Source organism: Peromyscus eremicus, chromosome 1 (assembly GCF_949786415.1).
Source record: "Peromyscus eremicus chromosome 1, PerEre_H2_v1, whole genome shotgun sequence".
In the NCBI taxonomy this organism is placed as follows: Eukaryota; Metazoa; Chordata; class Mammalia; order Rodentia; family Cricetidae; genus Peromyscus; species Peromyscus eremicus.
In genome coordinates this window covers 23708902-23730352 of record NC_081416.1, presented here as the reverse complement: position 1 = coordinate 23730352, position 21451 = coordinate 23708902, and the positions used below count along the sequence as shown (strand labels likewise).

Below are 21451 nucleotides of genomic sequence, written 5' to 3'. Positions count from 1 at the left end.
GATACCCATTGCAACAGACCTTCTTTCTGACTACATTTATACTGGCATATTCAAAAAATTTTTGGCAGAAATTCATCTGTCTCCTTTTTTCTGGACCTGGGAATAGCAATAGGAAGTGCTTAGGCTTTTCCCAAATATAATTCCTGAGCTCTGAGAATCCTCCCTACCCATGGCCTCCTGGGACTCTGGATGGCCTGCCTGTTGGCCAGAGACACCAAGCATCCCCATCCTGGAAATGTGGGAAAGATGGTCTCTATCCTTGAGAACTCAGGGTCTGCTGAGACAGACAGAGCAGCCTCATGTGAAAGTCAGGCACACAAATATAAAAAAAATAAACCAGACATACATGTGCGCCGCAGTGAGGAACCCAGTACAGCACAACTGTGGCCTCAAGATCCTACATTAAGTCAAAGAGAACTGGATGGAAGGTGCTAGGTGAACCACCAAGATTGCCTTTCTAAAGATGCATGCATTATTCATTTGTTTACCCACTTGTTTCCTCATTCTCGTTAGACTTACAGAGGGTAGATCTCAGTCACTGAAATTTTTACTTACTGTAAATGCAGCAAGCTCAGCATCTGCCTTCATGGGGACACAATACCAAATACACCCTTGGGTCAGGGTGGTAGGGGGCACCAGAACATGTGCACATAGTCCAAAAGGGAAGTCAGTGATGACTTAAAAACAGTGATTTTTGGTCAGGTTCCTAAAGGTAGACTTGCTCCTTCCTTCTGGGGCCTAGGGCACAAGAACAAAGGAGTTCTAGATTATTGGCCTCCCCAATTTTCCCATCTTGACATGTGTACCAGTAAATAGACATTTCAGATCTCTAGTTCAAATTTATCCATATGCCACTGCCACCCCTTGGCCCCTTATGGTCTGTTCAGGAGGACTGAGACACATAAAAGATGTTTGCGGACATGAAAAAGGGCTTAGTATCATTAAGGTCATTGAACGTGGGAAGCCTGGGTTTACTGAGGAGGAATGATCTAGAAAGCAGGTGCACAGTCTGTGAACAGGCATGTCCTCTCTACCTACAGACTTTTCACTGCAGGGACTACAGCTACAAAGGTCACTACAAGGGTCAGTGAGGGCCCTTCTGAGGTATGGGTCCCAGAGGTAAGACCTTGATGACAGGTCTCGGGAAAGTTCTTCCTAAAGGATGAGTAGACATGAGCTCGTAAGTTGGGTCTGGAGGAGCTTTCCATAGGAGGAGGAGCATCCTAAGTCCCCAAGATGGGAAAAGCCTGGTTTGACTCTAAAAATAGGGTGTGAGAGGAGATGAGGCTGGAGAATGGACTCGAGTCTGTGGGCCAAGAGAAGGATCCAACCATATAGAAGACATAGACAAGACATAATGGACCAGGGAAAGATCGTTTGAATGCTGCAAGAACATTCCTTCCTGGTGGAACTATGATGCGGCCAATATGGTACTCGATGTGGCAAGAGAGAGCAGGATGTTCAGTGTGGCTGGGCCTACAAGTCCTGAAAGGGGCATGATAAGCATGACGACAATGATGTTGCACATGCTGGCATACCACTCTAATTATACCCACTGGGAAGGTTGAGACATAGGATTGTAAGTTCAAAGACAGCTTAGACAACTTACTGAGACTCTATCGCAAAATGAAGAATGGCCAGGGATGTAGTAGAGTATTTGTCTAGCACATGCAAAACTCTGAAGTCAATCCCTTTAGTGTCGGGAGCAACCGTAGAGGGATGTCCAATGCCGGTTTTTCACATCTAGAATCTGTGGCGTGGCAGGCTCTGGGTTTGATCCCCAGCATCACAACCAAAAGAAATGAAACGAAACCAAGAGTAAAACAAATAAATCAGAAGAATATATGTCTCAGAGGAGATATGACTTTCTTATGAAGCCATGATACTTAAAAACTAGGACTCTCAGTTTAGTGCTCTTATTTAGCTGAAGGATAGAAGGAAAAGAAGGTTGGAAAGGAAGAAGGAACAAAGACAAGGAGGGACAGAGCAGGGGGGAAGGGAGGGAGGAAGGAAGGGAGAGAGGGAGGGAGGGAGGGAGGGAGGGAGGGAGGAAGGAAGGAAGGAAGGAAGGAAGGAAGGAAGGAAGGAAGGAAGGACATATTTAAAAGGAGTAGTTGTAGAGAAGCTGTAGGCTGTAGGTGTGGCTCAGGGGTTAGGATCATCAGAGTAAACCCAAGCCTTCAGGACAAGCTCTTAAACTGAGGGGCTGGAGAGATGGCTTAGCAGTGGGGTGTACTTTTTGTGTAACCATGAGTCCTGGAATGCCTGCTAACTCTAGCTCTGAGGGATCTGTCCCATGCACGTACTCACAGAGAAACTCACACAGACAGGCACGTATCAATAGCTCAATCAATAAATCATACGTTTATGCATATGTGAACTGAGCCAAGAGTCTGATTCTCTGCTTATTCATGCTGACCATTGAAATTAGGCAAAATAATCTCCTACAGGTAACTCCCCTGGGCTCTGGGCTCTGGGTGTTCCCTGTAGCAGAGTGATAGTACTGTGTGTGTTTTTATGTTTTTCTTTGTGACTAATATCCTGAAACTCTTCCTGAGCTGGCAGCACCATTCATCTCTACTTGGTTAGTCTAACTGCCATTTATGTTGTGGGCAACAATTGATACCACCAAAATTTTTGTCTCCTTTTTTTCCCCCATTTATTTTGTTTCATTGTTAACACTCTCCCCACTTAGCGTCAATAAAATCATAAATATACTGTGTCATCACAAGAATTGTCCTTGCAGTCTGTGAGCTGATGTGGTGTGTGTGTGTGTGTGTGTGTGTGTGTGTGTGTGTGTGTGTGTGTGTGAGAGAGAGAGAGAGAGAGAGAGAGAGAGAGAGAGAGAGAGAGAGAGAGAGAGATTATGATAACAGTGCTTATATAATCTCAACAACCAGGGGCCCTAGGGACTCACACTCAGAGATAGAACAGTTGGTTTAAATTATATTTCCATGTGAAATACTGTATTGCTATTTTTTCCCTAGCATGTGGGAAAGTGTATGGGAAATGATTTGACTGATAGGAAATAAATCTGTGTGCGTGATCAGGATTGAGACACAAACACGTGGTGGTCTGTACTGCTCTGGGAGGGGCCTCTCCAAAGTGAGGAGGGTTAACCCTTTCCATTCACTACATGGTAGGAGAAGAGCCAGAATATTACAGTGATTTTCAGCATGGAAGGCCCTAAAGCCATGGGACTCAGACAGCCCCTGGCTGAGTTTTAAGTATCCTCTCCACTGTGGTTTCGATTGGGTTTTGTTGGTGATGGTTTTTCTTTAATTATTTTGGGGGTACAGTTCTTGGAGTGTTTTCCTTTAACTCTGTCTTTGTCTTCAAATGTGCAAGTCCAAATTGAGTGCTTAGGAGGATCCACCCAGGAAAGAAGTTGTAAAGTAAAGAAACTGTCACCTTTCATCAGCTAAATAAGAGCACTAAACTGAGAGTCCTAGTTTTTAAGTATCATGGCTTCATAAGAAAGTCATTTCTCCTCTGAGACATATATTCTTCTGATTTATTTGTTTTATTCTTGGTTTTGTTTCATTTCTTTTGGTTGTGATGCTGGGGATCAAACCCAGAGCCTGCCACGCCACAGAGTCTAGATGTGAAAAACCGGCATTGGACATCCCTCTACGGTTGCTCCCGACACTAAAGGTCATTAATTCCTATTGTTTCCTTTTGTGGGCAGTGCACCCTCTACCTTGAACTCCTATTTCCTCAGATGTCTGGGTCACCATGAACTCTGTTTAGGCCTCTTTTCACACAGGCTGAAGAAAGAATCGTTCCTTAGGTTTCAGCTCTGTGGCTGACCCATATGCAACTAATATGGTCAACAGCAGACAACTGGTCACCCTCCCCGTGAGTTGGCCGGGGTAGAGAAGGCCCGTCAACAGCAGTGGCCAAGCACCAGGATGAACAACAGTGAACTAATCTCAGAGCAGAAAGAGATACTTAAACACTGAATGGCATAAAGGGGATGGAGATGTGAGTTACCAAGTTTTATACTCCAGACTCTCTGGTAGAAAAAGCAAATCATGCTAGAAAAATGTAACCCTAGAGCCAGCAAACATGAGATTTCCTGTGTGCTCACTCAGGGGTGAGGGCTTTATGGTGCAGGCCACCAAACGTCAACCCCGAGTCCAGGGCAAGCTTTTGTTACCTGCTACCTGAGGATCTTCAGCAAGCCTCTTGGGTACTAACCATCCCTGACTCTGAACTGTTGTGAGAGACAAGTGAGGTGGCATAGTCAGAGTACTCAGAATGGCGCCTGGTGCATTCTAATAATTTTGTCATTTGAAGAACATAATAAACAGTATATGTAAGAGATTGTTCCAAAATATTTTTGTATTTTTTGTTTGGTACCACCCACTTTAATTTTTTTAAAGATTTGTATTTGTTTATGCACATGCTTATGTGTGTATGCATGTGCGTGCTTGTGTGTATACGTACACAAGAGCTCATGCCATGGCAGGCATGTGGAGATCAGAAGACACCATTAGAGATTTTATTCTCTCCTTCCGCCATGTGGGTACCAGGGATGGAAATCAGGCTGTCCAATTTTTAGGGCAGGTGCCTCTGCTTGCTCAGACATCTTACCAGCCCTGATGTCACACATGTCATTGCTTGATAAATGTTTTCAACTTACAAGCTAAATGCAGTGACTGCATTTAATCTTCATGTCTCTCAGCCACATCGTATCACGAGTATCCACGGGCCGTGCATTTTTTTAGTTTCAAAGAATCGTGTAGATCAAGAGGGGTTTTATTTTAAGATGGAGCCTTTTTAATTTCAAGATGGAGATGAAGATGCAGACAGATTGGCTTGCCCAGAGTCATATGAAGCAGCAGCGGAGCTGGTTTTTACATTAGAGCTCTTTGCTTACTTCTTTTCCAGGTCCCAAACCGATTTTTTTAAACAACAATAAAAAGTATTTGTCAAGCTTCCAGGACATGTCTTCAGTGAATGCCCCTCTCCCTTCTTCCAGGTGAGCTCCTGGGTGACATGGCTGATCCTCACAGCAGGCTCCATGGAGGAGAAGCGGGAAGTCTTCTCATACTTGGTGCATGTGGCCAAATGCTGCTGGAACATGGGCAACTACAACGCCGTCATGGAGTTCCTGGCTGGCCTCAGGTAAGAAAGTATGGTGATCTGGACAGGCTTCTCTTTCTGCTTAGATATCTCTGAATTCATTCCCTGGGCCGCCAGCCACATTTACCAAGGGACACACATTTACCAAGGGATGCAATTGGTAGTGATCATGAAGGGGAAATGCCCTACTTTCTTCCAACTCCACAGCCCTGGTCCCTCAAAAGGGGAGGAAAGAGAGGAGAAGGAGGGGGCAGGAAAGGGGAGGTAGGGTTAACAGGGCAGGGGAGGGAACAGGTGTTGAAGGAGCTCAAAGTCCTACTTGGCTGGCTGTGACCGTCTCTACCTTCACAGAGGTAGATGTGGATGATGCTAGAGTTCCTTCCCTGTCTGCCCATCTGCTCGCTTTGCCAGGGTCTCTCACTGCATGGTTACCTAGTTATTACCTTTCTCACGGCATGATTACCTGGTTATTAGCTTTCTCAGCACTGTCTCGAGTGCCTGAGAGAACAGCTTGAAGGAGCAAGTGTCTATTTTTGGCTCATGGTTTCGAGGTGTTCCCCACATGCTTGCTTGGCTACTGGTGCCTGGGTAGAACATGATGACATTGGGAGCATGTAGTGGAGAGGCCTCTTTCCCTCGCTGTGAACATGGTGGAAGTGAGAGAGAAACAGGAAGGTTCAAGGACAAGGTGTTATCCCCAAAGACCCACACCTAGTGACCTTCTTCTAGCTAGACACCCCCACCCCGTCCTAAAATTTCTAAAACCCTCAAAAATAGCACCCCCCCTCAGGGGCAGGAACCTCCCTGAATGCTTAAACATGAGCCTGTGAGGAACATTTCATATTTAAATATAATATCTGTCAAAGTGTGGTGACCACTCAATTCTCAGGCTTTAGGTCTAGTTCTGGGGTCCTCTTTCCTAGGCTTATGGGTCACCTCATCTGACAGGCAAGCTTTTCAAGATAGCCCTGGCCCAGCTCCTTCCACATTGTCTACTCTGGACTCAGGAGGGACACCCCCACTGCCTCGTCAACTTTGCAAAGGCAGAAAACATTTGCAGAGCTCTCTCTCCCTGGCCATTGGGCAACTCCAGGCAGTTGCCCATCTTTAGGCAAGAGTTGTACAGTAGGGCCTGTGATAAACAAACTGCACAGGATGAATGTCCAAGGAGTCCACTTGACACCCCCTCCACTGAGGCTCAGTCCATGCTTTTTACATAAGCTCTCTCACGATACTCTCCATAGAACTATTTGTCTGCTTAAATCTAGCTTTCCTGTGTGTGTGGACTGAAGGAAGACAAGAAACCACCGAGGGCAGTCTGGGCACTCCCTCATGATGCCATGACACCTCCCTTCAGACTGCCAGCTATGGTGTTACGTGTTGATCTCAGCATAAGTTTCAAAATGGGAAAACTTCCATTTAATACGTTGTTATGCAAATCATACTTCAAGACAAGGTCCCCAGATGGGGTGGAGCTAAGGTCAGGCTTTATTCTGTAGAAAGCTGTTTCTCATGAGAGTCCAAACCAGCAGGCTTCTTTTATACCACAGAGGGACTCAAAGAGCAGGAGGGATGTTTGGGACACACTTTCTGTGGACAAAGCCTCAGAAATATGTTCTGGTTTTCTTTCTGTTTCTGTGATAAAAACACCCAAGCAAAAGCAGTTCAGAGGAGGAAAGGGGTTATTTGGACGACCCTTTCAGGTCATAAGTCCATACGGAAGGAAATCAGAGTAGGAACTCAAACTAGAACTCAGAGCAGAAACCTGGAAGGAATGCTCCTTGCTGCCTTAATCCTGGTCTTATACTTAGCTTTTTTTTAAAGCAATATTTTTTTATTAATCCTTCAAGAATTTCATACAATGTATTTTGAATGGTTCCATCTGTTTCCCCCCAACCCCTCCAATAACTACTCTCCTCACCCTCCCATCCCTTCCCATCCTACTTAGAGATTTCTCCTCCTCCTCCTCCTCCTCCTCCTCCTCCTCCTCCTCCTCCTCCTTCTTTTTCTTCTTCTTCTTTTTGTCTTACCCCATGGAGTCTAGCTGTGTCACCCAACCGGAAGTGAGGTCTGCCCTGGAATGTGGTCAACCTACCAGGGATCACACCATTAAAGAAAACTGACTTCTCCTCTTGCAGCAGCTGTCAAATGCCAATACCTCCTCAGCTAGTGGTGGATTTTGTGTCTGCTTTCCATCCTCTCTGCTGGGATTTTGTCTGGCTGGGACTTGCATAGCTCTTGGGCATGTTGTCACAATTGCTGTGAGTTTATAGGTGTAACTGCCCTGTTTTATCTGGGCACTTTTATCTGACAGTTTCCTTTATCCACCACCTTGAATTCTTACAATATTTCTCACTCTTTCATGAAGATCCCTGAGCTTTGGGAGGAGGGATATGATATGTATGTCCTCTTTAGGGACAAACACTACACAGTTTCTCTTATTCTATGCATATTAAGCAATTGAGGGTCTCTGTGTTAATTGTCATCTACTACAAGAACCCTCTGATAAGGGTTGAGAGATGCTCTGACCTAGAGGTATAGGAACACGTCATTAGGAGGCATTTTATTATCCTGTCCATTTAGCAAAATAGTACTCCTGGGTTCTCTCCTTGGATCTATGACCTATCTAGTCACTGAATTTTGGCTCCTTTAAGAGTACCAGGTAACGGGTTCCATCTCATGGAGTGGGCCTTAATCCAACCAGAAAGTGGTTGGTTACTCCTATAACAGTTACGCTACTATTGTACCAGTTCAGAGAATGGGGCTGCCCACAGAGGGCTGGACCATCTTACATCAATTAACAGTAAGACAGTCCCCCAAAGATACATCTGAGCTAAACAATTTATCATTTAAAATTTTCCTCTCAGATGTGTCAAGTTGACAATTAAAGCTCTGTAGGACCATGTTACTGTGAATTGGAGTTCTTTGAAGAAGCCACATCTGTACTGAGGATCAAGCAGATTGAGCATGTTAATTGATTGGAGAAGAGGGATATTGTAGCATGAATCTTAAAAGTTCTTATTAATAAAATCAAACCCAGGCTACCCACTACAGGATATTGCAAACCAAGAGTCAACACTATTATGGGCTGTGTTTAGTCTCTTTTGTATCTGTTTATTGTCTATCCCTGTATTTGACCTAACACTGAGATGACTCTTAGGTAAAACTTTTGGAATGTATTGCTAAGCTTCACAGATCTCTATCCTTCACCAGCCCTAAAGCTAAGAATGTCATAAGATAGCATTTGAAATCCGAAGAAGAGCTTTCTCTGCTTTGTCCATTCCACCTACCTACTGTTCCCAGCAATAAGTATTGATGTATGAGTTTATTTTGTTCTGTGACTATAAAAGTTCATGTAACCTATTCCATGGTGGGGCATGTCATTCAGAAGAATCAGATCCTATGTTTCTAGGCCATGTTCACTCATATTTGTACAGAATAAGCCGTTTTCTTACATCCTTTGAAGAGTAGTCATTTACGTCAGTATTATCAACCATGTTTTCCTCTTGATGATAGCCTCCAGGGATACTCTAGTCAACATATAGTTTTCAGCTTTGATAATTAACCTTATTTCTTTTTGAGTCTGTCCTATTTAATTTTTAATTTTATTATTACTGTGTGCATAGCATATGTAGGGAGTGTGCATGGAGAGGTCAGAGAACAACCTTATGGAGTTTGTTTTCTCCTTCCATGTTTACTTGGGTTCCAGGTCCCAACTCAGGTCCTCAGACTCCTGGACCCACTGAAACAGCACTAACTCTGTAGTTTATTTTGCATAAATAATATTCTCGTCATCTTGGGAAGTAAATGAAGATAGAAATCCTAAATAAATAAATTAATAACACACACACACACACACACACACACACACACACACACACACACACACACCAAAAAAAAAAAAAAGAAAACATTAAGAAGGTAAGACAATGAAGTTGTATGGAATTCAGCCTACATACTGTAAGCTACATTGTCACCCCTCCAGGCTTGAAAAAAAATGTCATTTACTTGCAATAGGTCAAGGAAAGTTCTGAAGATGTGGCAGTTTATGGATCAGTCTGACATTGAGACCATGCGGAGCTTGAAGGATGCCATGGCTCAGCATGAGTCTTCCCTGGAGTATAAGAAGGTGGTGACCCGTGCCCTACACATCCCTGGCTGCAAGGTGGTTCCCTTCTGCGGGGTGTTCCTGAAGGAGCTCTGTGAGGTGCTTGATGGTACCTCTGGCCTCCTGAAGCTCTGCCCACGGTACGGCTCCCAAGAAGAAGCCCTGGAGGTGAGTCTCTCCAAGTGGGCAGCCCCCAAGAGGTCCTCCTGGCCCTCGTGTGCTCAGTAATACGCTTCCTGAGTCTAGAGTAATCCTTGGTACGCTGTTTCTGGGTAGTGAGGAGGTCCTTGAAAGTTCTGGAGAAAGCAACACCAGCTGCTTGGAACTCAATGTTGTTACATTAGGTTTAATATGACACTGTTGAGCACAAAAGTGCCCCTGGAGTTTTGTTGTTGTTTTAAAAGTTGGTAATTTTTTGCTATTGGGTAGAACCATCTAGATTCAGAGAATAAAGTCAAATGAGAACAGTAACTTCCTAAAATCAGTGGGTGGAGGAGTGAGGAAAGCCATGGTCGCCTTCTCTTCATGAAAACAGGTGCCTCATCCAGACCCGTAGGCTCTGACCCTTACCCTACTCTCCTAGGCCCGGGGCTTCTGCTCTTAACTCCTGCCAAAGTGGAGAGGACAGTGTAAGCTTCACCTCAAGACATGGCACACTGAGTAAGGAGCGCTGAGAGGCTCAAAAGAAATAAGGAAATCTCCCTCTGTGGTGTTTAAACGTGAAATTAAAGTCTTTTTTAAATGTGTTAAGGAGATTTTGAGGCATTATGTCTTTGGAAATCTCAAGCCCAAATCCAGGGTCATTCACATTCTCATTAGTGTGGATGACAACACTCAATACTGACCTTACACACACACACACACACACACACACACACACACACACACACACACCACGATCTTTCTTAGTTGAAGTGGGAAGACTCATAAAACTTCGGCCTATTTCCCATCACCTGAGAACAGAGGCGTCACTTGGTCCGGAAAGACTTGAGATTCCCGACAGGCACGAGTGATACACACTGGCTAATATTTCCTTAGTTTTGGCAGCTGGTCTTAAATGTCCAGTAATCGAAAGAGAAGGCTTTGAAAAGCCTCCCACCCTCCACTCTGCTCCCCTCCCTGTGGTGAAGAAGGGACACTGCCTCTCTTGACTGAGTTGTGGGTCTTCCCTCTGATTCTGGAAACTTCCTGCTCAAGATCAAGCCACAATAATAGCTTTAAAAAACACCAAGAAGCTGCTGTCTTCCTGGAGCACATATGGGCAAGAAGGCCAAAGACAGCTTTTTAAATGTTTTTCTTGAGTTGGGTCACTTCATCTTGTTCCATGTCCTGGTGATCTTTAATCATGGTTCTCTTCTCAATTCCCATTACAAGAATAAAATAACTTCCCTTCTCTGTAAAGTGGCTAACCTTGTCCCTAGGGAGCCATGAGATAATATTGCTTTTAGTGTTATAAATTCAAAGTGCAGTTTAGATTCCTAGAGGTGCTGAAATTGTCACAGCAAGAAAAGGGCACGTTTTAGGATTTCATGTGGTGGGGATGAAAAAATAGGAAATAAAAGCTTTCCTTGGAGCCTCTTGTCTTCATTCAGTAAAATAGACACACACACACACACACACACACACACACACACACACACACACACGCACACACGCACACACACACACACACACACACACACACACACACACACACACACGCTGTTATTTACCGCTATTATGGTTTAGGTCTCCTAGCCAAGTAGGTTATTCAGACACAGTAAGTTGCAACAGTGCATTCTTGAACTTTTCCCTGTAGTTCGTAGCCGATTACAGTGGACAAGATAACTTCTTACAACGAGTGGGACAGAATGGCTTGAAGAACTCAGAGAAGGAGTCCACAGTCAACAGCATCTTTCAGATCATCCGGAGCTGCAGTCGGAGCTTGGAGATGGAGGAGGAGGACAGCTCCAGTGAAGGGACCGGCTCCAGGAAAAACTCCTTGAAGGATAAAACCCGATGGCAGTAAGTCTCAGTGTCGATGTGTATGTGGGTGGGTGCCTTTCTTGTCTTTCCCATTGACTGGTTTTTTCCTGCTCAGCTGAGTTTCACATAAAAAAAAAAAAAACTAATAAAACATTGTCACTTTTATGCCTAACCAAGGCTTCATCTCCAAACTTTATAATTCAGAGTTTGAATTTACCTTTCCCGTGTTGCTCCTTTGTTCTAACATTACTATGTACATTTTACTTTTTCCATGAGTCATAGCCTTTTTAAAAGAAAAGTTTTATTAGTTTTGTTTTTTCACTGATAGTAAAATTTTTGAATTGTATATATTAATGGGGTGCATATTATCCCTTTAAAAATATGGCTATCCTCCCATTTCTAAAACATCAGTAATTGAATTTCAAAATTGGAACCTCAATCTTTTATTTACTTTATAGTCTTAGTAATAGTGGCTCCTGTTAAATCCTGGATAGGATGCTAGGGTGGATATTAAAATATTTTAAAATAAAATATCCTGGTGTAATAGGTATTGGATGGTACTCAGAAATCAGTACTTTCAGTAGCCTACCTGTAAACTGGGGTTCTAACATCTCATTTTGAGTAACACTACACCAGGAGGTATTTTAATTGGCCCTATACACTGGGGATTTGATACTTTAAGTGTTTAGTTGTTTCAATTGCTGCTTATCAGCACACACTACAGTCTAGCCAAACACGGTCACCCATAACGAAATGAGAGAAGAGAACTCAGTTGGGCACCTGTCGGCTTTCCTTAAGGTGGCCCAAGGGGAGGAATACTTTCAGGGTACCCCAAACCTTTAAGTCTACTGGCTTTGCTCTTCAAGGCTTTATGTGTCGTCAGTCTTGTGAGTTATTCATTATAGTTGCCTTAGTCCCTGACCTGAGAAGGATGGCAGTTGTTTAGGAAAATGGCTTCTTTGGAATTAGGCTAGATCCTTGGGATTTGTTGCCAGTATAGAAAGGAGTGTCATTTGTTTGAGTCTCTGCTGCTACTTTAAGGGAGTAAACATAATTCCAGATTTCTCCAAGGCCTTTGGGCTTTCTTCCACACATCATTTCCTAGCTCACTCCATTTTGAAGGAGTAGTGCTCAAAGATTAACTAGTGCCACCTTTATTGTGATGTCTTGGCTGGAATGTTCAAATACCTCGCATATATATCACCTATTAGATCTTCTGTTGTTTTACTGTGTCTCAAATCAGAGAACACTTCAACGTGTTCTCAATAGCAGGTTGCTGACATCAGTAGCAATCTTTACATGGAAACAAGGCCATCTACAAAGAAGGACAGCTCTACAGGAAGTATCTCCCAGCCACTGAAATCCTTGATCTATGCCAGTCCTGTCCACCAATCCCACCACATAGGTGGCTATGTGTGTATCTGCCTCCACAAAAGATTTGTGGATGTGTAGCTAGAGTTTTCCTGCCTGGCCCACAGACAGGACAAATCTCTTTCACCTGCCAGTCCCACAGCCGTCAGACCCAACCAAGTAAACACAGAAACTTATATTGGTTACAAACTGTATGGCCGTGGCAGGCTTCTTGCTAACTGTTCTTACAGCTTAAATTAATCCATTTCCATTAATCTATACCTTGCCACATGGCTCGTGGCTTACCAGCATCTTCATATGCTGTTTGTCATCGTGGTGGCTGGCAGTGTCTCTCTGACTCAGCCTTCCACTTCCCAGCTTTATTCTCCTCCTTGTCCCGCCTACACTTCCTGCCTAGCCAATGACCAATCAGTGTTTTATTTATTGACTAATTAGCAACACATTTGCCATACAGAACATCCCACAGCACTTCCCCCCTTTTTTTTTTTTTCAAAAAGGAAGGTTTTAACCTTAACAAAGTAAAATTACATATGATTTGGGAATTTGGGCATAACTTCTCTTACTACTTCCTGCTGGAGGGGGGCGCTATATCTTATGGGGACACAAAGAAAATTTTAGGATTATGGAGTAGTCCGTGAGGCTGTATCGTCTGAGCCAGTTGCCTTGAAACCATTCTGGATGTTGGATCATCTGGGCCATGGTGTCATAGGAGACCTTTCAGGGGGTCTTGGCTCATCAAACCTGATGTATCTTAATCTGGAACAAATCCATAGCCTCTGGCTTTCTGTGGAAACAAAAGCAGAGTCTCCTTTCCAAAGCAACATATCCTTATATCCAAATTTTGAAGTCAAGGTACCTTTAAAATATACATTTTGGCATAACTCAACAGCTTTTACAATCAAATGTTTTTCTGCAGTTAAAAATCCCAAAGACAACACAATCCAGATTCTCTGTGTAATATCCATTTTTATGTGGCTTATTTTTTATACTACCTTTACTGTCTCTTTAAAGATTTTATTTTTTAAAACTATGTATTTGTTTCTGTAACTGTATATATCACCTTTTTTGTCTCTTTCAAGCCTACGTATATTTTACACACATTGTAAACTATTACATCTGAATCTGTCTTATTGTGAATCTCTTGCTTTAACCTGCAGCAGCTGTGGCTGCTGGCTCCGCCCACCTCAGCTTCCCAACATGGCCATGGTACTTTACCACCGGCTCTGGGAGTTATCGTGGGTCTATGCTTTTATCCTAGCAGCGTGTAGCCCAGAAACCTCTTTTTTTGTTTTATACTAGCAAAGTCTAAATCCACCATGCAGCTTAATGTGCCACTTGCAGAGGCCTCATTCCCTCCATACTCCACCAGTAGCTCAAACCGGCAGCTGCCGCTCATTTGAGAGAGACAATTAGGAACTGTTTTTAGCTCCGTTTTAGAATCTTTTTTCTCAGGTTTTAGGTGGAAACTCTTGCCACCATGTTGGACACCATTTGTAGCTAGAGTTTTCCTGCCTGGCCCACAGTCAGGACAAATCTCTTTCACCTGCCAGTCCCACAGCCTCAGACCCGATCAAGTAAACACAGAGACTTATATTGGTTACAAACTGTATGGCCATGGCAGGCTTCTTGCTAACTGTTCTTACAGCTTAAATTAATCCATTTCCATTAATCTATACCTTGCCACGTGGCTCGTGGCTTACCAGCATCTTCACACACTGTTTCTCATCATGGCGGCTGGCAGTGTCTCTGACTCAGCCTTCCACTTCCCAGCTTTATTCTCCTCCTTGTCCCGCCTACACTTCCTGCCTAGCCAATGGCCAATCAGTGTTTTATTTATTGACTAATTAGCAACACATTTGCCATACAGAACATCCCACAGCATGGATGTTTACAAGAGTAAAAATGAATAATTAAGGTTATTAGGGAAAATGAAAATAAGGATAGGAAAAATAAAATGACAAAGAAACACCATATAATCTTTATGGTGACTAAATTTTATTCTGAAATTCTTAGTAGCCAACAGAAAGGAGGACTCCAAGTTCACTGCAAACCTCGTAGAAAAATCAGACACTTAGGAGAAACATACTGTTTCCTCACACTGAGAGCTGGATGAAATGCCTTCCTTAAACTCTACAAGTAGCCATATACACATGCACAGTGATTAGACACAGTGTGGGGGGGACAGTCAGTGGGAGGGGCGTGGCAGGGGGCTGGGAGGAGGTAGAGAGGGAATAAGAAGCGGGTATGATTAAAGTTTTACAAGAATGTATAAAATATCCTTCAAAATTATTTATTTGTCTTTTTTTGCCATAATTGCTTTTCTTTAGAAATTGGACTTTTTAGATCACAGAGTATTTATTCCTTTGGGTGTTTGTGTTTTGTTTGACAGAGCAACTGTGGATCTTTGTCTGCAGTGGGGTAACTTCTGAAACCAAATGATTATTTGGTTAGCATACAGAGAAATAGGTTTCATTATAATTTTTTCATAAATATATGCCATTATACTTTTTATAACATTCTGTTCAATTTGCCTCCCTCAGTTTTCTCCCCAATCTGTCTCCTTTCTTACTGGTTCCCTCTCCCCCAAATAACTCCTCTTCTGCTCTCAGGACATATAGAGTCCATTACCCACTTTTATCCTCAACTCCTTAGACCTCTGCATCTTCTGTCACAGTTCATTTCTACTTACATGTCATAGTTTTTTTTTTTTCTAAATCCAGATTATATATATATATGAGAGAGAAAACAGCTGGTATTTGTCTTTCTCAGTCTGGCTTATTTCTCTTAACATGGCCTCCAGTTCCTTCCATTTTCCTATGAATGTCATGACTTCATTCACCATGTATATGTACTATATTTTCTTTATCCATTCATCCGTTAGTGGACATCTAGGCTAAGTCCATACCTTGGCTCCTGTAACCAGTGCAGCAATAAGCATGGGTGTGTAGAAGTATCTCTATGCTATGCTGACTTAAAAGCCAGAAATGTCATAGCTGGATCATATGATAGTTTTACTTTTAGTTTTAAGAACCCTCATACCTATTTCCATAATGGTATATCACTAAGCATTCTAAATAGCAATTTATAAAGGTGCATCTTTCCTCACATCCTTGTGGTCATTTTTTTCTTAATGATTGCCAATGTGACCCAAATGAGACATCTCAAAGCAATTTTAATTTGCATTTCCCTGATGGATAATGATGTTGGGCACTTTCTTTTCTGTCTCCCCTTTCCCTCACCTCCCCTGTTCTCTCCTCCTTCCTCTCTTCCTTCCTTCCTTTCTTTTCTGACATATGTTGTTCCAATCTTAGATGGTCTTTTAATAAAAAAAAACCAGAGCCAGATATCAGGGAGAAAGCTGAAAGATCAGAGAAGCAGAGCAGGTAGACACTAGTTCTTACCTCTACGAAATCCTCAGCCTAAAGAGGGTGAGTTCCTGTTTCCTCATGCCTTATATACCTTTCTCTGTCCAGACACCACTTCCTGGGATTAAAGGTGTGTGTGCTTCCCAGTACTGGGATTAAGGCATGTGCCACCACTGCTTGGCTCTGTTTCCAGTGTAGCCTTGAATTTACAGAGATCCAGATGGATCTCTGCCTCCCAAGTGATAGGATTAAGGCCACCACAGTCTGGCCTCTATATCTAAACTAGTGGCTAGCTCTGTCCTCTGATCCTCAGGCAAGCTTTATTAGGGTACACAATATGTCAGCACAGACATAGGATTCTATGTAGCCCAGGCTGGCCTCAAATTCATATATACCTGAAGATATATATGAATTTGGACTGATCCTCCTGCTTTTTTGTACCAAGTTCTGGGATAACAGGAAATGTGCCCCACACCAGGGTGGATGTTGAGTACATTTTCAAACATGTATTGGCCAATTGTATTCCTTCCTTTGACAATTATCTATTCATTTCATTAGACCTTTATAGAATCTGGTTATTAATCCCTATGGGGTGAATAGTTGATAAACTTTTCCTATTCCACAGACTGTCTCTCCACTGTGTTAATTTTTTCCTTTGCTGTGAAAAAGCATTTTGATTTAATGCAATTTTATTTGTTGTATGACAAAACATCTCCTGGAGATACAACGTACACATCTACTCTCACCAGGTAGGGATCCCCATGGAAGACCAAAGTTTGGATCTACCCAAGTCCAACTTAGAGAACCAGTGAGTTTTATTGAGGTTACTTATAGAAGCAGAAATCATACAAAGACAGCTACATTACTAAGGCCAATCCTCACGAGTGACAGCTCACAAAAGCTAGGAACTGGATCACACTGCACAGCCTGTACGTAACTCAGGAGGCTGGAGAGTGTCCCTTCTAAGAGATTCAGTTGGTTTAAACCTCTCCCAGGCAGCTTGACTGTTTTCTGCTTCTCCTAAGAAGATGACCTCATAGTCTTCTTTGAACCTGGCTCCTCTGAGTCTTCTTTGCAGCTGGGCTTCCTTTTGTCTGAGGGAGATGCTCAGCTTTTAGTGTTCACTCTGGCAGAGAGGAGCCTAGTGAATCTGGTCAGTTTCAGGAACTTCCTGAAGCTATTTTAAGTTGTTTACCTTCCTGCTTACTGAGCTTCCCTAGGAGATGGAATGTTTCATATGGGAGGAAACTGTGAAACAACACTTGTCAGTTCTTGAGATTATTTCCTGTGCTATTCCAGTCTTTTTTAAAGAATTTCTTACCTATGTCTGTATCTTGAAGCATTTCACCCATGTTTTCCTCTAGCAATTTCAAAGTTTCAGCTCTTAAATTCAGGCCTTTGATCCATTTTGAACTGATTTTTGTCTTGGGTGAGAGATAAGGATTAAGTTCTTTACTAGGTATAGTTTTTCCCAGTGCCATTTGTAGAATGTATGTTTCAGTGTACGTTTTTGATGTCTTTGTCAAAGATTGGGTGGCTTTAACTGTGTAGATTTATTTCTGATCCCTCTATTATACTCTACATGTCAGTAGCATGTTCTTTATGTTGCTATGATTCATACAATACAGTTAAACCCGTGGATTGCTTTCTGTAATATGACCCTTTTTACAATATCAACTCTGCTAATCTACCAACTCGGGAGGTCTTCCCATCTTCTGATACCTTCTTCATTTTCCTTGGGGCTTTAATGTGTTCATTGTAGAGGCTTTTCCTTAGTTAGGTTTTATTTCTTAGGCGTTTTTGCAGGGGTTGTTTTGTTTGGGTGGGTTCTTTGTTTTGAAACAGGATCTCACTATGTAGATCTGGGTATTCTGAAACTCACTTTCTAGATCAGGCTGGCCTTGAATTCACAGAGATGCCTCTGCCTCTGCCTCCTCTGCCTCTGCCTCCTCTGCCTCTGCCTCTGCCTCTGCCTCTGCCTCTACCTCTGCCTCTGCCTCTGCCTCTGCCTCTGCCTCGAGTGCTGAGATTAAAGGCCTGAATCATCATGCCCCACTTGTAGGTATTTTTTATTGTAAGTCTATTGTAAATGAGATGTTTTTCCTAATTTCTTTCTTCCTAACTTCGTTACTGACATAAAAGAAAGCTACTGATTTTTGTTCATTATTTTTGTATGCTGCTACATCTGCTCATCTGCTTGTTTGTTCCTCTTTAAGGGCAATGATCATTTTTACCAGTAAATTTTGAAATTTTCATTCAGCATTTTACCGAGTTCATCATCTCTGAGTCCAGTAATTGAGGAGTTATACTCCTTTGGAGGAGTGTTGGCTGTGTGTTATTCTACTGTAACCCATACTTCTATTGGCCTAAATGTCAAATCTTCTTTTGTGTGGACATCTTCTTATTGGGCAACTCATTTTTGAAGGCTTGCACCTCTAGTGTGGCTCATGTTGGAGAGAACAAATAATGGTATCCCATCATCACAACACCAAATAATACGAGGTATAGACATACACTTAAAAAGGTGAAGCCCACTGACATGTCATTCTTGCATGTAAGTCAGAGAAAGTGAAAATGAATGTAAGTTTTACTATTACGTTAAATTTTATTTAGGGTCAAAGTTATAAATAAAGGCAATGAAGGAATGGGGCAGGGAGAGGAGGGAAATGGAGGAGAAACAAGGTTAAATAAACTGAAGAAAGGAAGAGTAGGAGTAGAGAAAAGTGTAATGAAGGGAAAGAGGGAAGAACAGGAAATTAGAAAAAGTAAATTGAAGAAAGACTTCCTGGCAGTGTGAAAACCCCTAATCAAAATTAGGTAAGTAGATAAGTGAAAAAAAGAAGAGAAATTAAAATCTGAGAGGTTTGGGGGTGTGTTATTTGTTTGTTTGTTTTTGTTTTTAGCCAATGTGTCCAAACACTACTAAAAGTATAGTAGAAAGAAAAACTAAGAAGGGTAGTAATACAGGAGACTAGAAAAGAGATTGATCAAGGGAATAATATAAGAGACTAGAAAAGGGATTGATCAGCAAAAAACCATGCATAAGCAAAATTGGGTATATGTATAAAGGGGAATAAAAAATAAATATATGAAGCCTTTTAAAATATGATAAAATAGTAGTAGAAGTATTTGAAGGGGGATTTGGTACCCACATCCTCTCCTTGTGCTGGGATTTTGTCTGGCTTGTGCTTAAGTTGGTCTCAAGCATGCTATCACAATTGCTGGGAGTCCATATGTGCTTCTGCCTGTAGCATCCAGAAAACACTGTTTCTTTGAAGTCACTCAGCACCTCTGGCTCCTAGAATCTTTTCTTCTTCTGCAAAGGTCCCTGAGCCATGAAGGGAGAGGTGAAATATAGATATCTCATTTAGGGATGAGTACTCTGATATCTCTTATTCTCTGCCCATTAGCTAGTTGTGGGTCTCTGTACTTATTGTTATATACTGCAAGAAGCTTCTTTGATGAGGGATAAGGGATGCACTGGTCTATGAGTATAGCAATTAATCAATAGCAGAATAATAGTACTTGGTTCTCTACTAGAGCCCAGAGGAGATACTGACATTTAATTACTTCTGGGAAGGAAAAAGTCAGTTTTCTTCAATGGAGTGACTCCAGGCATATTGAGCACACTCCAGGGCAGCTGCCACACTAGGAGTAGTTGGCTAACACAAACTGGTTTAGGGGGTGCAAAAATTTGGGTAGGTAGGGATGTGGAGGAGAATCTGAAAGGACTTGGGAGAGGGGAATGAATATGATCAGAGTGCCCTGTGTGCAAGTCTCAAAGGATTAATAAAAGTGTTGTTTTAAAAATAAATAAATAAAGGAAAACACAAGGGACAAAAGACAGGGGTGTGGGGTGCGGCAAATGGTGAAGGGTGAGGATGACTTTTTTCTGGAACCTTGAAAATGGGAGAGTGTTGGGTATATGCAACAGGGAGAGGATGGGTCAGCCCCCTGAATTTTTTACTTTCCTGTAGTGTGTGCAGGCACTGAGCCTTTGCAGGGGGTGGGGAGGGAGGCAAGCATGTGGCACCTGTCAGAGCTGCTTGTCTTCACTCTAGTGGCTTCCCTTCTTTACACACCAGGGACCTCTACTGGCCACACTTAACTTTGCAGTCTATGGACTAGGCAGGTTCTCTCCCATCTTCCCGAGAGTCCCCATTTCACACCCCACGGGCAGGCTAATGTTCTAGCTCAGCGGTTCCTCCCGAGTTCACTGGGAATAGAAGAAATAGTCATTCCACTGAGATTTATACAGGTGGATCTGTCTTTGTGCTTTCAAAATCCACCCAGAATTAATTACCCTGCTGGAGGGATGCAGCTTAGATGTCAAGGAGTCTGCTGCAACTTCATGACAACTGGATAGCCCCAGAGGTTGGTGTACTTGATGACCTTGGGCTCAAGGATATTAAAGTTCAGAATGGTCCTCAGGTGATGAATTCTGCTCCCAGGCACTGAGGTTGGAACTACTACCTTTTCCCATACACTCCACTTCCTGGCCTTCTGCTACCTGTCAGTGTTCAACCCTCCCATTCTTTACCACTACCTCTCAGGGTTGTCTCTCACCCTTGGGACTAGAGCCAGTTGAATCTGGCTCCTGAACTTGTGACCCTTCCCTTGTCTTTAGCTGCCTGGTAGCTAAGTTTTAAATGACAGACTCCCTTGGGATGGGAGGACCTTTCTTCAACTGCTGGCTCTTCTCACCAAAGAAGTCACTCTCTCAGCAAGACCTACAAATGGATTTGAGGTTCCTGAGAACTATGGGTTTGTCTGTGGGTGGGACTGCCAGTCTCTTCTCGCCAGAGCCACCTGACCATACGCCTTTCAGATGACAGTTCTGATTCTGCTTCCCTGAGCCGGGGCACCCTGCCATTGGTGCTGTATTCCTCATGTCACTCTTCTTTTGGGGGGTCACCTTTCTGTTTCTCTGCACCATTCAGCTGTCCTGTCACCCCATATATGGGTTTCCAAAGCTCTTCCTCCCTTTCTTAGTAATGGTCTCCTTTTTCTTATCCTGACACCTCTTCCCAGGGTCACAGGGCGGTAGCTTCTAGTCTGTCATCTGACACGGAAGTTACTTCTTGTGAAGTTTTTATTTCCAATTTTCTGTTTATTCCTTTGTCTTCTTCCTCATCATTTAATCATCTATAGCCTAAGAACATTCTCTTCCACTGTCCATTTTCCAGATCCGGTTGTAAGCATCCTGAGAATGGGGGAAGAAAACCACAAAGATGCAAATATTTATTTCACAAAGCTTGGGAAGACATATTGAAATCCTCACTTTGAGACCTTTGTGCCTAAGTAGTGTAAGTGGTTTCCTGGCCCTGAAGTGATTGCTACTTTAAAAGGAAGCCCTGGATACAGCAGAGAGGCGGGGTTTAATAGGTTCACTGAAGCCAGCCCAGTAAGCACTGTTTCATTATTTACATCAGTCCAGAGCACCTTGTGGAAATGCCTGGCTCAGGGTGTCTTAGGTACAGTGTTTTGCAGATCCTAAAGGACAACGGAATTGGACTTTATTGAGTTTAAAACCAATAACCTTCAGCCCTTGTTC

General features: G+C 42.8%; 1 protein-coding gene across 1 annotated transcript in view; it reads left to right on the top strand.

Moving 5' to 3' along the window:
- Positions 1 to 21451, top strand: part of Plce1 (phospholipase C epsilon 1) — a 263328-nt gene that overhangs the window by 160866 nt on the left and 81011 nt on the right. Inside the window, exons 4-6 of the mRNA XM_059258527.1 lie at positions 4985 to 5130; positions 9106 to 9364; positions 10995 to 11200. Coding sequence (XP_059114510.1) covers positions 4985 to 5130; positions 9106 to 9364; positions 10995 to 11200 — 611 coding nt within the window. The remainder of the gene's footprint in view (positions 1 to 4984; positions 5131 to 9105; positions 9365 to 10994; positions 11201 to 21451) is intronic.